This window comes from Tamandua tetradactyla, chromosome 1, assembly GCF_023851605.1.
Source record: "Tamandua tetradactyla isolate mTamTet1 chromosome 1, mTamTet1.pri, whole genome shotgun sequence".
In the NCBI taxonomy this organism is placed as follows: Eukaryota; Metazoa; Chordata; class Mammalia; order Pilosa; family Myrmecophagidae; genus Tamandua; species Tamandua tetradactyla.
In genome coordinates this window covers 195,566,961-195,582,328 of record NC_135327.1, presented here as the reverse complement: position 1 = coordinate 195,582,328, position 15,368 = coordinate 195,566,961, and the positions used below count along the sequence as shown (strand labels likewise).

The window sequence follows — 15,368 nt, the reverse complement described above, 5'->3', positions numbered from 1 at the left end:
ATAAGATATGGGCAGATAATACATGAAAAATAGATGGATAGAAGAGCCAAAATCTATTCTCACTAATAAAAACAGTAGCCCCATTTTTATGTAATAAAGTGAGGATGTATTATTCATAAGAACAAGGATAAAATATCCAACAATCTGGAACCCTCAAATTCTATTAGAAACAGAATGTGGAATAGAAGATTTCACTATTACAATAGTGAAAACACTCAAAAACTAAAATTGATTTATATTTGTAGAAGTTTAATTAGCAGAATTTATTAGTTCAGAATTATGCTCTCAATCAATATCTATGCAAATTTAGATAACAAAGAGTTGAATATTTCATCAGTATAACATAACAGAACATCTATCCTGACAATTTCTTTTTCTTAACAAACCCTTTGCTCCATAAGACAATTACTAAAAAATATTTTGCCTAATAATTAAGTTAATTGTCACCACTACTCACTTAAGCATAATCCTTTGAAAGGATTAATGTTACCTATGTGTAGGAAACTCAAACAAGCATGAGGAGTGATTATTACCTTTTGATTGAAGTAACAGAGTACACAAGAATATAACCATTAATATCTATGGAGTATGTCTGAGGAAAGATGGAATATTCATCCTGTGGAAGAAAAAAATTAGTTTTAGTAAAATCTTCATACAGCATAACAATCTTTACCTAAGGTTTCTTGCATATAACCTGATAAAAGAAATAAAAAATAAAGTAGATTACAATATTATTCCAGAAACACAGCCTATATACTGAAGACTTAAGACTTCTTCTGAGGGTGAGCATGTACTCTCAGACATTATTCAAAAATGATTCTGGCTGATCAAAAACTTTAGTGGGATGGCTGATGAGTCCTCCAATTACTGTAAAAATAGAATGGAGGAATAAAAATATGATGGGTTCAGTTAAGATCGTCTATCAAGAGAAAAGTTTTACTATACTTCTTTTATGGTAGAAAGTCCAGAATCCCTTATACCTTGCAAGAAATGTAAAGGTCCCACTGGTTTATTCCATAAATCTTCATTTTCATATTTGAAGTCATCACAGTATACTTAGCCTATTTGCAACTAACTCCATTTCTGTGCATTTTAATCACTTTGGCTGAAGCATGTGTGCTTAAAATAGTGTTTTTTTCAATCTACGGTCAGAGTCATTTGTGGTTTTTCAATTAGCATGTGAGGGAGAAGAAGACGATGAGAGAAAGTTATTTACAGAGTTACTTTAGACATTAAAAAGAAAGGTACATAATATGCAACTTTGTATTAGTCCTCAGTTTTATAAAGCAATTTAGGGAACTCTGTTTAAGATACAGAATCATTAAAGCATATTAAAAAGTTCCAATTTCAATGAGCTGAGAATTAACAGCAAGGGATTGAGAGAACCTTCTCAACCAAAGGGGGAAGAGTGAAATGAGACTAAGTGTCAATGGCTGAGAGATTCCAAACAGAGTTGAGAGGTTATCCTGGAGGTTATTCTTTTTTTTTTTTTGTTTTTTTTTTTTTTTTTTTTTTTTTTTTACATGGGCGGGCACCGGGAGCCCAACCTGGGTCCTCTGGCATCGCAGGCAAGCATTCCTGCCTGCTGAGCCACTGTGGCCCACCCCTGGAGGTTATTCTTATGCATTAAGTAGATATCACCCTGTTGTTCAAGATGTAGCGGAGAGGCTGGAGGGAACTGCCTGAAAATGTAGAGCTGTGTTCCAGTAGCCATGTTTCTTGATGATAATTGAACAATGATATAGCTTTCACAATGAGACTCTGTGAATGTGAAAACCTTGTGTCTGATGCTCCTTTTAGCTACTATATCAACAGAAGAGTAGAACATATGGAATAAAAATAAATAATAGGGGGAACAAATGTTAAATTTAGTTTGAAATGCTAGTAGTAAATGAAAGCGAGGGATAAGGGGTATGGCATGTATTTTTTTCTCTATTACCGTTTTATTTCTTTTTCTATTGTCTTTTTATTTCTTTTTCTGGATCGATGCAAATTTCGAAGAAATGATGAATATGCAACTATGTGATGATATTAAGAATTACTGATTGTATATGTAGAATGGAATGATATCTTAATGTTTTGTTTGTTAATTTTTTTTTAATTAATAAAAAAGTTTAAAAAAAAAAGTTCCAATTTCAATAGTTTTGTTAGTTTGTGCCACTGTCTGGGTACAAACATTTCATTCTCAGCTGAAATAAAATTGTCAATACCATACCCCCCAAACACTATCATACAAAATTTAAGTTAAACCACTATTACATCAAACAGTTATTTTTGCTAACTTTACAATTTCATAGTATGGTTACAACTAATGTTCACAGAGACCCTGAATTATTGTGATATGGTGGCGACTTTCAAAAAATCAAAGAAAAATTAAGGTTTACTATAAATTCTTTGGTATTATTAATAGTCATTAATCAAAAACAGCATTTCTACATCACAGAGCTTACTATACACACCAAAGGTTGAAATCTTTGCTTTGAGTATTAGTATAACGTTCATTACATTGAACTCATTTTAGTGTTGGTGTTTGAAAAAATTGGGGGGAATATTCAATAAGGCAGATCTTTCTATGCAGATTAAAAACAAAAATCCCAAATGATTTTAGGTTTTACCAGCTCAGCTTGAATAGGTCCAAAGTTCTAAAGTTCAAATTACCTTTCCCTTAAAGGGAAGATATGGTAATAAAGAAAATGGCAACCCATATTTAAGAAGAAGTGTGCAAAAACCAACCAGTTAGAAGGCAGCAGCAGGGGATGGGGGCAGGGGTGGGAGGGTGGGAGAAACCACCCCTCCTCATCAGCAACAGCAACAAGAAAAGATAAAACTCCTGAGAATAAACTCAAGAAAATAAAACATGATCCATATGAATAAAATTAAAATATTCCCTATACTTAAATAAATGAAACACTGTGTCAGCAGGAATATGCAGAATTATAAGGATATCCAGGTTAAGCCTAAATTATATATAAATTATAACACTACCCTATTAAAAAGTATTTATTCTAAGATAGATGTTAAAGATTGAGATGGTATAATCTAGGAATGCCTAGAGTGTATAATAATAGTGACTAAATGTACAAATTTTAAAAATGCTTTTGCATGAGGAAGAACAAAGGAAATGTCATTATTGCAGGGTGCTGAAAATAGATGGTAATTAATATTTTAAAATGTCACCTTACGTGTGAGACTAAAGCAAAAAATGTTTGTTACAAAATTTATATTTTGACTATGCATTTCCTAATATAACCTACGTAGATAGCTTGATTGAACACCATAAGTACTTGGAATCTCAGGTAGGACATGAGATTTTGTTGGTTTGTCCAGAGTGATGCCCCGATGAATCCCAGAGTGATTCGATCAGTGAGTGGCAAAGTATTTGCAAAGCCCCCTTTGGGGAATGGTGAGAATGGGGAGAAATGCAACTTCCCCAAGTTGAATTGCTGATATTCTCACAAGCAGTGTGGACAACCAAAGCTATAGGCTGAGCCCCAAGTCTTAGGGTTTGTTCATATGAAACTTAACCCCACAAAGGATAGGTCAAGTCTACTTAAAATTTAGGCCTAGGAGTCACCCCCAAGAGAGCCTCTTTTGTTGCTCAGATGTGGCCTCTCTCTCCAGCCAACACAACAAGCAATCTCACCACCCTCCCCCTGTCTACAGGGGACATGACTCCCAGGGATGTGGACCTTCCTGGCAACATGGGACAGAAATCCTAGAATGAGCTGAGACTCAGCATCAAGGTATTGAGAAAAACCCTAGAATGAGCTGAGACTTAGAATCAAGGGATTGAGAAAACCTTCTCAACCAAAAGGGGAAAGAGTGAAATGAGACAAAGTGTCAATGGCTGAGAGACTCCAAACAGAGTCGAGAGGTTAGCCTGGAGGTTATTCTTATGCATTAAGTAGATATCATCTTGTTATTCAAGATGTAATGGAGAGGCTGGAGGGAACTGCCTGAAAATGTAGAGCTGTGTTCCAATAGCCATGTTTCTTGAGGATGATTGAATAATGATATAGCTTTCACAATGTGACTGTGTGATTGTGAAAACCTTGTGTCTGATGCTCCTTTTATCTACCTTGTCAACAGACGAGTAGAACATATGGAATAAAAATAAATAATAGGGGGAACAAATGCTAAAATAAATTTAGTTTGAAATGCTAGTGTGTCAATGAAAGCGAGGGGTAAGGGGTATGGTAGGTATAATCTTTTTTCTTTTTCTTTTCTGTTTTCGTTTTATTTCTTTTTCTATTGTCTTTTTATTTCTTTTTCTGAATTAATACAAATGTTCTAAGAAATGATGAATATGCAACTAAGTGATGACATTGTGAATTACTGATTATATATATTAGTTTTATTTGGTTTGTTAATTTTTTTCATTAATAAGCAATTTTTTTTTAAAGTATTCATTTTAAGAAAGAGCAGCAATTGTGGAAGTGAGTGAGTAGAAACCATGAAGCCACAGTAATTTAAATAGTGTGGTACGGGCTCTGATTGGACTACACTGGAAAATCTAGAAAGACCCAAACAGATATAGGAATTAAGCATATGATAATATTGACACATTAGGTAATATTAGCATATTAAGGATAAAAAGCTATTCAACACACTATGTAAGGCCACATACAGAATCTCCTGGGGGGAAATACTAAACTGAATCTCTACTACATAATTTAAGCAGGAATGTATTCCAGAGGAATCAAAGATTTAAAGATGAAAATTGAAACCATGTGCATAGTAGATAGGAAAAGTTTTTAAAAACAATCCCAGTTTAAAAAAAAAAAAAAGGATAATTACAACTACATGAAAATACAAAAGTACTTCATAGCCAAAAAGCTTCTCAAACCAACAAAAACCATAAACAAAAGACAAACTGAAAGCAACAAAGCACAATCTTGTAGCTTGTAGCACAGATCATATACAAAATGCTTATTTTCTTCACAGTTTAAGGGTCTCAAACCAAAATGCAAAACCAAACACCCAACAGAAAAAAAGAGCAAAGTGCATGGACAAATAGGATCATTCACAAAACAGGAAATACAAATGTTCTTAAAGACATATAGTCAAACTCCCTCACAATAAGAAAAAATACATAAAAAACCAATGAGACACTTTTTTCACCTATCAGATTGGCAAATATCGAAAAGATTTGTGTTGGTAAGGGTTTGGGAAACCGGTACTTTCATTTATTGCCAGAAAATGTAAACTATAACTATGATTTAGCAATCCCACGCCCAGGAATTTTTCTTATACTTACACCCTTGTCTAAAATAACATGATATGCATTGCAGCATTGTTGGTGGCAGTAAGATTGGAAACAATCTAATTGTTGATCAATAGTTAGGTTATAATACATGTGATCAAGAAGATATTACATAGCTAAGGGGGGAAAAGAAGCCGTGTATATTATTATGGAATTATCTCCAAGATATATATATATTATGTCATTGTAAAAAAGAAAAATTTTAAACTACATTTGCATAATATATAAAATACCTTGGAAGTATGTATTAGAAATGCTAACGGGTTGCTGGGTAGGAAGAGTAGGGTACATAGGAGGATAAGAAAGACAAATTTTACTCTTGATCTTTTTGTACTGTTTTATTTTTATACCATATGTATTTATTACCTTTTTTATTTTTTAAAGAAAAATATGTTTTTAAAAGTCAGCGTGGACTGAGGCAGAATACAGGATGGGGAATTTGGTGACAGATTATAAAATTGACTGTCACTGACTTAGATCTTATTCACAATAGTGAATCCACTTAAGCATTACTACAGAGTAGGCTGCATCTTTTTTTTTTAAATACCGAAAAAAAAAACATCAAACAAACACTCTTATTTTGATCATTCCGTTCTACATATATAATCAGTAATTCACAATATCATCACACAGTTGCATATTCATCATCATGATCATTACTTGGAACATCTGCATCTATTCAGAAAAAGAAATAAAAAGAAAACAGAAAAAAATTCATATATACCATACCACTTACCTCTCCTTTTCATTAATCACTAGCATTTCGAACTAAACTTATTTTAACATTCGTTCCCCCTATTATTTATTTTTATTCCATATGTTCTACTCGTCTGTTGACAAGGTAGATAAAAGGAGCATCAGACACAAGGTTTTCACAATCACACAGTCACATTGTGAAAGCTATATCATTTATACAATCATCCTCAAGAAACATGGCTACTGAAATACAGCTCTTCATTTTCAGGCAGTTCCCTCCAGCCTCTCCATTACATCTTGAATAACAAGGTGATACCTACTTAATACGTAAGAATAACCTCCAGGATAACCTCTCGACTCTGTTTGGAATCTCTCAGCCATTGACACTTTGTCTCATTTCACTCTTCCCCCTTTTGGTCAAGAAGGTTTTCTCAATCCCTTGATGTTGAGTCTCAGTTCATTCTAGGGTTGCTAGTTCACATTCTTATCCCCAAATTCATTTAAGCATATATACACTCACCTCAAAATCAAGCAAATATAAAATATTTCATGTAAACTAAAATAATTAACTTGTATTTTTGCTATGTTAATCACCAACCCTAAAGTAACAGGCATGTACTAACATAAAACACTAAATAAATAGTACTTGCTATCATGTATTGCTACAGCATAATTTTGCTCATAAAATGTATGCTCTAGTGAGCAAATTTACAATAAATACCTTTTTAGATTAAAAGATTTGCTCCTTAATCATCTTATCCCTATTACTACCTTTCTTAACTCCAGAATTAGCCCAATAAATGAAATAAATTTAAAAATAGCTCTTAGGCAGTTGGGCAGTTCCTCAGAAAGTTAAATGCAGAACTACCAGATGACCCCACAAGCCCACTATTAGTTATATGCCCAAAAGAACTGAAAGCATGGATTCAAACAGATATTTTCAGGATTCAAACAGATATTTTCAGGCCGATGTTCACAGTAGCATTATACACAATTGCCGAAAGATGGAAGCAACTCAAGTGGCCATCAACCCATGAATGGATAAATAAAATGTGATGTATACATACAATGGAATATTATTCAACCATAAAAAAGAATGAAGTCCTAATATAAGTAACAATATGAGCAGGCTGTGAAGACATCATGTTGAGTGTAGTAAGCCAGACACAAAAGAATATATATTGTATGTTCTCACTGATTTGAAATAATTAGAAAAGGCAAGCTCAAAGAGTAGAATCTAGCATATCAGTTACCAAGGGAGAGGGTGGAAATAAGGAATGGGAAGTTAAGGCTTAAAATATACAGGGTTCCTAGTATATGATGGAATTGTTTGGTAATGGATAGTGATGATGATAACACAACACTGTGAATGCAATTAACAGCACTGGAATATATATATATATATATATATATATATATATATATATATATATATATATATGAATGTGATTAAAATGTTAGATTGTATATATGGTAAGAGAATAAAAAATTTTGTAAAAGTCCATGGAACTACATTACACAAACAGAATCCTAAATTATACTATGAACCACAGTCAACATACAATTACAAAAATGTGTTACCATCAATTGTAACAAATGTTCCACACCAATGCAAGGTTTTAATAATAAGATGGTATGAAGGAATCCAATATTTTATGCATGGCTATTTTGTAAACCCACAACTTCTCTAAAAAAAGATAAATAAATAAATAACTAGCTCTTAGAGCAGTTAATGCAAGCGTTTCATTCTTATCCAGTTTCTTATAGAATGAGAGGCAGAAAGGAGAACTGTTTTACCACCATAAATTAATAAATACTAGCTTGACTTTTATTGTCTTGTCTCCCAACTGTGGAAATAACCTTTAAGACCCATTAGCTGCAATGAAAACAAATTGTTCCAAGTAGATAAACTTTTGTGCATTCAGTAGTAAGAGAACCCAAACAAACAAGACAAACAAGAGCTGGCAATCCTACCATTGTTCTTTCACTTCTCACACCATATAGCCACTCCCTAAAATTTCTGATTCTTTTGGTTTCATTGCTTCTATTACTATATCGTTTAAGCATTTTAAAATGTTTAATGTCCAAGTGCACATATGTTTTAGAGCAATATAGTGCCTCAATACACACCTTCTATTTTGATAAGGAATCAATGACACCTCTAATCCAATACTATCACTTGCAGATGTGAATACTGAGTTCTTAATCTGGCAGACATTGCTCTAGCCTTAGCACCCATCATAGATTTACAAGTGAAAGATTAAATTCCCCTTAACCTCATAAATTTACTTTAAACCTCACAACAGTCTTTTGAAGGTAGGTGCCACAATGATCCCCACCCTACAGATGAAGAAACTGAGGCCCTAAAAGTGTTAATACTTTCTCAAGATTCAAATCCTGGCAGTCTCACACTAGAGGCCACACACCAAACACAATGAAATACTGTTCTCCTACTGGTTTAATATAAAATGTGTTTCTATGGTAACACTACATGGAAGTGACTTACCAATTTACTTCCTACCCTCCTTTTCAGAAGCTTAAGGAAAATTCAAAACAAAGATATAAAAGCAACTGAAATCTTGATAATACCAGAATCCTACTTCCTTTGCTGTCAAGGACAGTTATAGTTCATAAATCTGTTGTCCCAGCCTAATCACCACTAGCCGCCTAATCACCACTTTAATTTAGGTGCTAAATTCTATAGGCACGTTACCTATAAAAGAAAGATACAACTCTAAAAATCCAATTCAATTTCCCACCCAAGAGGCTCTTCAGTGAATAAGCTATTTCATCACTCCCTAATGGAAACTTTTACTGTTTCCCTTTGTTCTAATAAATCCCAAACTCATATTGCCAAATACACAGGTAACCTTTAGAGTAAAGGCCTAGGATGGGCCGTTCTAAAAAAACACGATCAAGCTGTCTTAATTACTAACGCATATTATATTTTCACCACTACACAATAATGTGTAGGGTGAATGCGGGAAATACATTTTATATCTCTACATACAAAACTCAATGAGATTCTAGCTGCCATCTTGCGTCTCACATGTGTGTACCTGGTCTCAGCTGGTCTGAGACCCCCTGAGCACCAGCCTTAGTTCCCCAAGCAGCCCCATTTCTGCTCCAATGAGGTAAAAGAAACTATCAAGAACCAGGAGAAACTCGCCAAACTGCAGGCACAGATGCACACTGGTGGGAAAGGAACTGCTCACAGAAAGAAGGTAGTTCATGGAACAGCTACAGCAGATGATAAAAAACTTCAGTTCTCCTTAAAGAAATTGGGGGGTAAACAATATCTCTGGTATTGAAGAGGTTAGTATGTTTACAAACCAAGGAACAGTGATCCATTTTAATAACCCTAAAGTTCAGGCACCTCTGGCAGTGAACACTTTCACCATTTCCAGGCCATGCTGAAACCAAGCAGCTGACAGAAATGCTACCCAGCATATGAAACCAGCATGGCAAAGTCTAATTTAAGGAGACTGGCTGAAGCTTTCCCAAACAATCTATGGATGGAAAAGCACCACTTGCTACTAGAGAAGATGATGATGATGAAGCTCCAGATCTTGTGGAAAATTCTGATGAGGCTTCCAAGATTGAGGCAAACTGAATTGAGCTGACTTCTGAAGAAGACAGAACTTGAAATTACTTGGAGCTGCTATTTTATATTATGACTGATTTTTAAAATCGTTTTGTTTATGGATCTAACAAAATCTAGATTTCTAGTATTTTTAAGCTCAAGCCCCTTGGACATTGCAGCTTTCTTCAGTTTTTGCTTATACACAACTTTATTCTTTGTAGCTAATTGAGCTGAAGAAGCCTAGGAGTAAAGTTTGCAAACAAAGATTCATAAAGTTCTCTGCCTAGTAAAAAACAAACAAACAAAAAAACCACCTCAATGAGACATACACATTTATTTTCTTGAAGCTTCCAGATTTAAAACATTTTCTCTAGTGCTAAAACCACTCAACACATTTTCTTATTTCTCTAGGGATCACACTTTCCTTTTACGTTCACTTCAAAACATAACACAGAAGAAAAAAAACCACATAACACAGAGGGAATTTATTCTAAACACTTAAAACATTATTCTAGATCTAATCCAATTACCAGGAAAAAAAATTATTTAACATACCAGACCACACTATATACTACACACAACTTCCTGCTAATCTGATTTTTTGCTGATTATAAGATGCAAAGTTCAGGTGAAGAGTTGGAAACTGAAATTCCAGCATATTTACATTTCTGCCCCCAACCCCAGACCTCACAATGAAGGTGTAATAAATTTAGTCTAACAGAATGGTTCCTAGTAAAAGCTAAAATTGGAAACCATGGTAATGGGAAGCTGAGCTGTAAAGAGTTTTCTTTGTCCTCTTTAAACATCCTTAATTTCTTTCATACTTGCTTTAAGTCAATTTTCCCAACAATCCATTCCACATATCATTTCTACATTAACCTATAAATATCCTTTTTTGGATCATTTCAGCAATTATCTATTATCTAGCAAATCAAATTGATACTCTTAGATCTAGCAACCATTATCAATTTCACCCATCATATAACCCAATTATATAAATTGATGGCACCATTCAAACCAAATCTTCTACTCCAATCAAACTGGTCTTCTTATGGTTCAAGTGTCCACAAGTTAAAATCAGCTAATTTCTGCCCTAAACATTTGTTCATGATTTTCCCTTAGAAAAGATTACCTTTGCTCTTAACTAGAAAAAGATGTTCCTATTACAAAGGAAGGAAAGCACTCTAATATCATTTTCTAATATAAAATTAAAGTTTAGAAAATAGAAAATCACTATCCAGCAATAAACATAAACCCTCAAAATGTTACAAATATATTTAAAACAATTCTAAAGAAGTATGAAAACAAGTTAATTATTTGAAAAATTGACAAAAATCTCAGACTTAATAATACATAAAACAGAAGGGGTTTTTTTCGGTTCTTTTTTGCATAGCTGTTGGGTTTAAGAATCAGTACTATTTAGGACTATCAGATTCACTGTATAAGGTTGTTTATTGTTTTTTAAACACCTTTCTCGAGATATAACCGATGCACCTCTGAAGTCCTCCATTTAAAGCGTAAAATTCAACGTTTTTTTTTTGAAAGGAAATTTTAATCACTCCGCACTGTATAAGATTTTGAGATACTAAGATCACTTACTTGTCCAGCTGTGTCCACCAGCTGAAGATGATATTCTTGGCCATTTACAGTGATAAGTTTTGTAAAAGCTACAGAGGAAAAGAGAATTAAATATCAGTTAGTTTAAAAAAAAAAAAAACCAACAACTCTAGACCACTTAAAGCTTGAATTATGACAACCTAATTAAGCAAAGTCCCTTATGACCTCATTAAATGTCCCACAAAAGAAAAAAAGAGCAAGTTGTTCAATTGTATAAACTCTTCCCTATTTCCACTACTTAACTAAGAAACACTCTGGATAACTAACTAAAAACAAGGTTGCGCAAACATTGAATTCTTTTTGAAAGAAATTAAAAATAGGGAACAATTCATATCTTATAAAGGTAATATGACTGCTCTGTATGCGGCTAGTCCTTTCTCTGGCAGCAAAATTGAAATATATTTCAAAGTGTGAGGTGGAGAATGAATCAAAGGCATAGAACTTTTCATTAATTTGTAAGAGATTTGACAACAGAACACACAGAATTAATACTAGCTGAGGTGCTAAGAACTTTCAGTACATAAAAAAATTGATTTTTCAAAACATATAACAGCAACGGAACAGATGTTCTGTGTTAAAGCCATCACTCCCACTCAGCTTGAGACTCCTAGCAATTTGTCACAACTTCTTTTCTATATCAGTGGGGGGGAATCAGACTCAAATAACTTCCGAAACAGTCAACTAAGAATTCTAAGAGACAGACATCAAACAAATATAGACACAATAATGAAGAATGATTAACAGTAACAGAATATTTAAAAGTAACCATCTGGTGAGTTTATAAGTACTTGAAAATAATACTTACTGTTTTCTATGGTTGGATCATAGGAGTCAACAAATTGGCCTTCAACAAATTGAATTGTCAATGAGGATTTCCCTATAAAAGAGAACAACAGCTCAGTATGCTGAGCTAGGTAGAAAATTATAATTCTACTGTTTTACATAAAAAAAAACATTCTATTAAAGTGCATGGGTAAGCCCACCTTTCATGCAGGAGACCCGGGTTCAATTCCCGGACCACGCACCAAGAAAAAAAAAAAAAAAGGACAAACACTCTATTAGATAAAGTAACTGAAGGTATTAGGATCAGAAAACATTCTTTAATTAACATTTGAACAATTTCAGGAAAAGAAATAAATTTCACTTATTTGCTTTATATGGAAAGAACATAAGCAGTTGAATTATGAATTAAACACTTCTGCGACATTAACAAACATTACTGACCAACAAAGCACATTAGATATTCTGTTAAAGGTTTATAGAATATACTCTTAAATAACAGCTAAACTAAGGTAATCTCCTCTGGTATACTAGAAATCTGCCTGTTCAATTTTAATATGGAAATTATTTAAAATGATTATCCACATATAGCTGTTGTAGTATTAACAGGTACAGTTTTTAAAAAGAAGCTAATCTGAGGGCAAGAGGGCAGTTTAGTGAGGTGTGAATTTAGTTCATCTTCCAGAGCAGCTAGTAAATAGCCAGGAACAGTACAAACAACTACTGGGGGCTACATCAGCAACCAGACACACAGCGTACACCAGTCTGGACAAGCTGGACCAGCTGAGACCCCATAGAGAACTGTAAGCCACTCCAAGCCACAGAGGCCGGTGTCCCTCCCCCATGGGCACAGCAGGCTGGTTCCCTGAGGGGAAAGGAAACAGACTTTACTAGCAGCAAGGGCTAAGCTCAAGCAAGCTCCACTTACGGAATTAATTAACAAATTCTGACTACTGAAAATAGGTCCCCAGCAAAGAAAAACCTGGAATAAGCGTTAAAAGCACTAGGGTCTTTTGTCTGGGCAGAGAAGGAGCAGGGCCGACTTAAAAAAAAAAAAAAAAGAAGAGGCTTTTTGAGTTGGACAACATAAAATACTGCAAAAGAGCTGGACCCATGTTTCCAAGAAAACGGCAGACTAGAGGGTTCCAGAAAGACAGTGGAATAGGACAGGTCAAGTTCACCCCTGCTCCAAGGAACAGCTAGAGAAGGGATGGGAAGGCGATGAGATGGCAATTTCAGGGTATAAGTGACTTGGGAGGGTCTTCCACACCACATAGGGAGGCCCTGGTTACAAAAACTGAAGAATTGAGACGCAGAGAACTGGAGACCATCTAGCTGCTGCCTGCAATTCCTTTCCAAATGGAAGCCTGGAGCCCTGAGGAGTGCACAGATGGGGAGATTGAGACTAAAAACACTCTACCTCTGTGTCCCCCATGCCACACCCTGCTCCTGCGCTCCAAGGTCTGCCTGACCGCACTACATACCCACAGACCCTACACTGCACCTCTACAACCCTGCGACCCACACCCCATGCTCAAGGGTACCAGCATAGTGTCCCCAACCTGTGCCTACACCTGTGCTGCAAAGCATCACCTCACTGCTGTGCCCCCACCCCGCACCCCACATCCTGCTCCACATCCATTCCAAACACAAAGCTTTAGACTACTGAAGGAAACCAACTTACAAATAAACCAAACAAAAAATCTGCATGCCACGAAGAAAACAGAAGATCACTAAACATATCAAGATGCAGGCAGTATATAGTTCAGCCTAATGACCAAATTAAAACACCGGAGGAGACGTAGACTTTGAAACAACTAATCAAACATGTTCATACAACTCTACTAAATAAAATAAATGAATGGGATGGCTAATGACACAAAGGAGATCAAGAAGACACTAAAAGAGCATAAAGAGCAATCTGAAAGAACAAACAGAAAAATAGCAGATATTACAGAGATTAAAGATGCTGTAGACCAAATAAAAAATATACTCGAGACACACAACAGCAGATTTGAAGAGGCAGAGGAAAGAATAAGTAAAGTGAGGACAGGACAACTGATTTCAAACACTCAAAACAGCAAATAACGAAAAAGACAGAAAAATTTGAATTGTATCTCAGGGAAATGATAGACAAAACAAAGCACACAAATGTAAGAATCACTGGTTTTCCATAAGGAGGAGAGAAGAATAAAGGGCTAGGAAGATTAGCTGAGGATATAATGGGAGAAAACTTCCCAATCCTTATAAATCACAGAAGTCCAACGAACTCCAAATAGAATAAATCCAAATAGGCCTTCCCCAAGACACATACTAATCAGTCTGTCAAATGTGGAAGAGAAGCAGAAAATCTTGAAAGCGGCAAGAGAAAAACAATCTACTACATACAAGGGAAACATAAGTTCGGATGACTGGCACTATGGAGGCGAGAAGGCAGTGGTATATTTAAGATCCTGAAAGAGAAAGATTTTCAGCCAAGAATTCTGTACCCAGCCAAACTGTCCTTCAAAGCTGAGGGAGAGATTAAAATTTTCACAAACAAATCCTGAAAGAATGTGTCAACAAGAGAATGGCCCTACAAAAAATACTAACGGGAGTTCTGACAGTTGAAAAAAAAAGACAGGAAGAGGAAGGTCTGGAGGAGGGAACAGAATTGAAGAGTACTAGTATGGGTAACTTAAAGGATAAAAAGAGATAGAAGAAAAAGAATATATAGATCTGACAAACAAAGGATAAGACCACAGCAACCCCAGGGGTAAATAATGGGAGGGACAAGAGTTAAGGTGAGGTTTAGACTTCCTATTTGGTAAGGGTGCGTTTATTGGTTATCTTTCTCTTGGTAACAGTGAAATTATCTAAAATTTATGGACTGTGGACTCTGGACATTATGCATGATGCCTAATAGAATGCAGGTGGCTGAAGGATGCACTAAGTAGATTTGGTGAATAATGTGTACACATATATGACTGAATATTATGCTGCTACAGAAAGGAACAAAGTTGTGAGGCATGCAACACTGTGAATGAACCTGTGGGGCATTTGATGAGGCAAAATAAGCCAGAAATAAAAGAGCAAGTATTGTATGGGCTCATTTAGAAAATGCTTATAAGAAAACAGGTACCTAGACTGTCAGCTCTTGTAGCAGTCACACTTTGTCTGGAGTGGCAATTTTTCTGGATTTTTGAGGCTGTTTTATATATGTATAACCTGGTATTTAGAGATAAGAATGAAGGTGATCAGGCCAGGATTACGATAATTCAGAACACAGGGGTATGGAAGATACTGTCTGTATTTGTTCTAACTGGAATAGACACATACTCTGAATATGGGTTTGCTTTCCCTGAATGCAATGCTTCTGCCAAAACTACCATCCGTGGGCTTATAGAATGCCTTATCCATCATCATGGTACTCCACACAGCATTGCTTCG

At 35.1% G+C, this 15,368-nt stretch overlaps 1 protein-coding gene and 1 pseudogene across 2 annotated transcripts in view; one reads left to right on the top strand and one right to left on the bottom strand.

The window, feature by feature from the left end:
* The window catches only part of RHEB (Ras homolog, mTORC1 binding), a 72,000-nt gene that overhangs the window by 24,734 nt on the left and 31,898 nt on the right, over positions 1 to 15,368 (bottom strand). For both annotated transcript variants that reach the window (XM_077150153.1, XM_077150161.1), the window contains exons 2-4: positions 11,965 to 12,036; positions 11,142 to 11,209; positions 534 to 616 (exon numbers count right to left, since the gene is read on the bottom strand). In XM_077150153.1, the coding sequence (XP_077006268.1) occupies positions 534 to 616; positions 11,142 to 11,209; positions 11,965 to 12,036 (223 nt within the window). The remainder of the gene's footprint in view (positions 1 to 533; positions 617 to 11,141; positions 11,210 to 11,964; positions 12,037 to 15,368) is intronic.
* LOC143679776 (transcription factor BTF3-like) lies at positions 6,964 to 9,572 on the top strand (annotated as a pseudogene).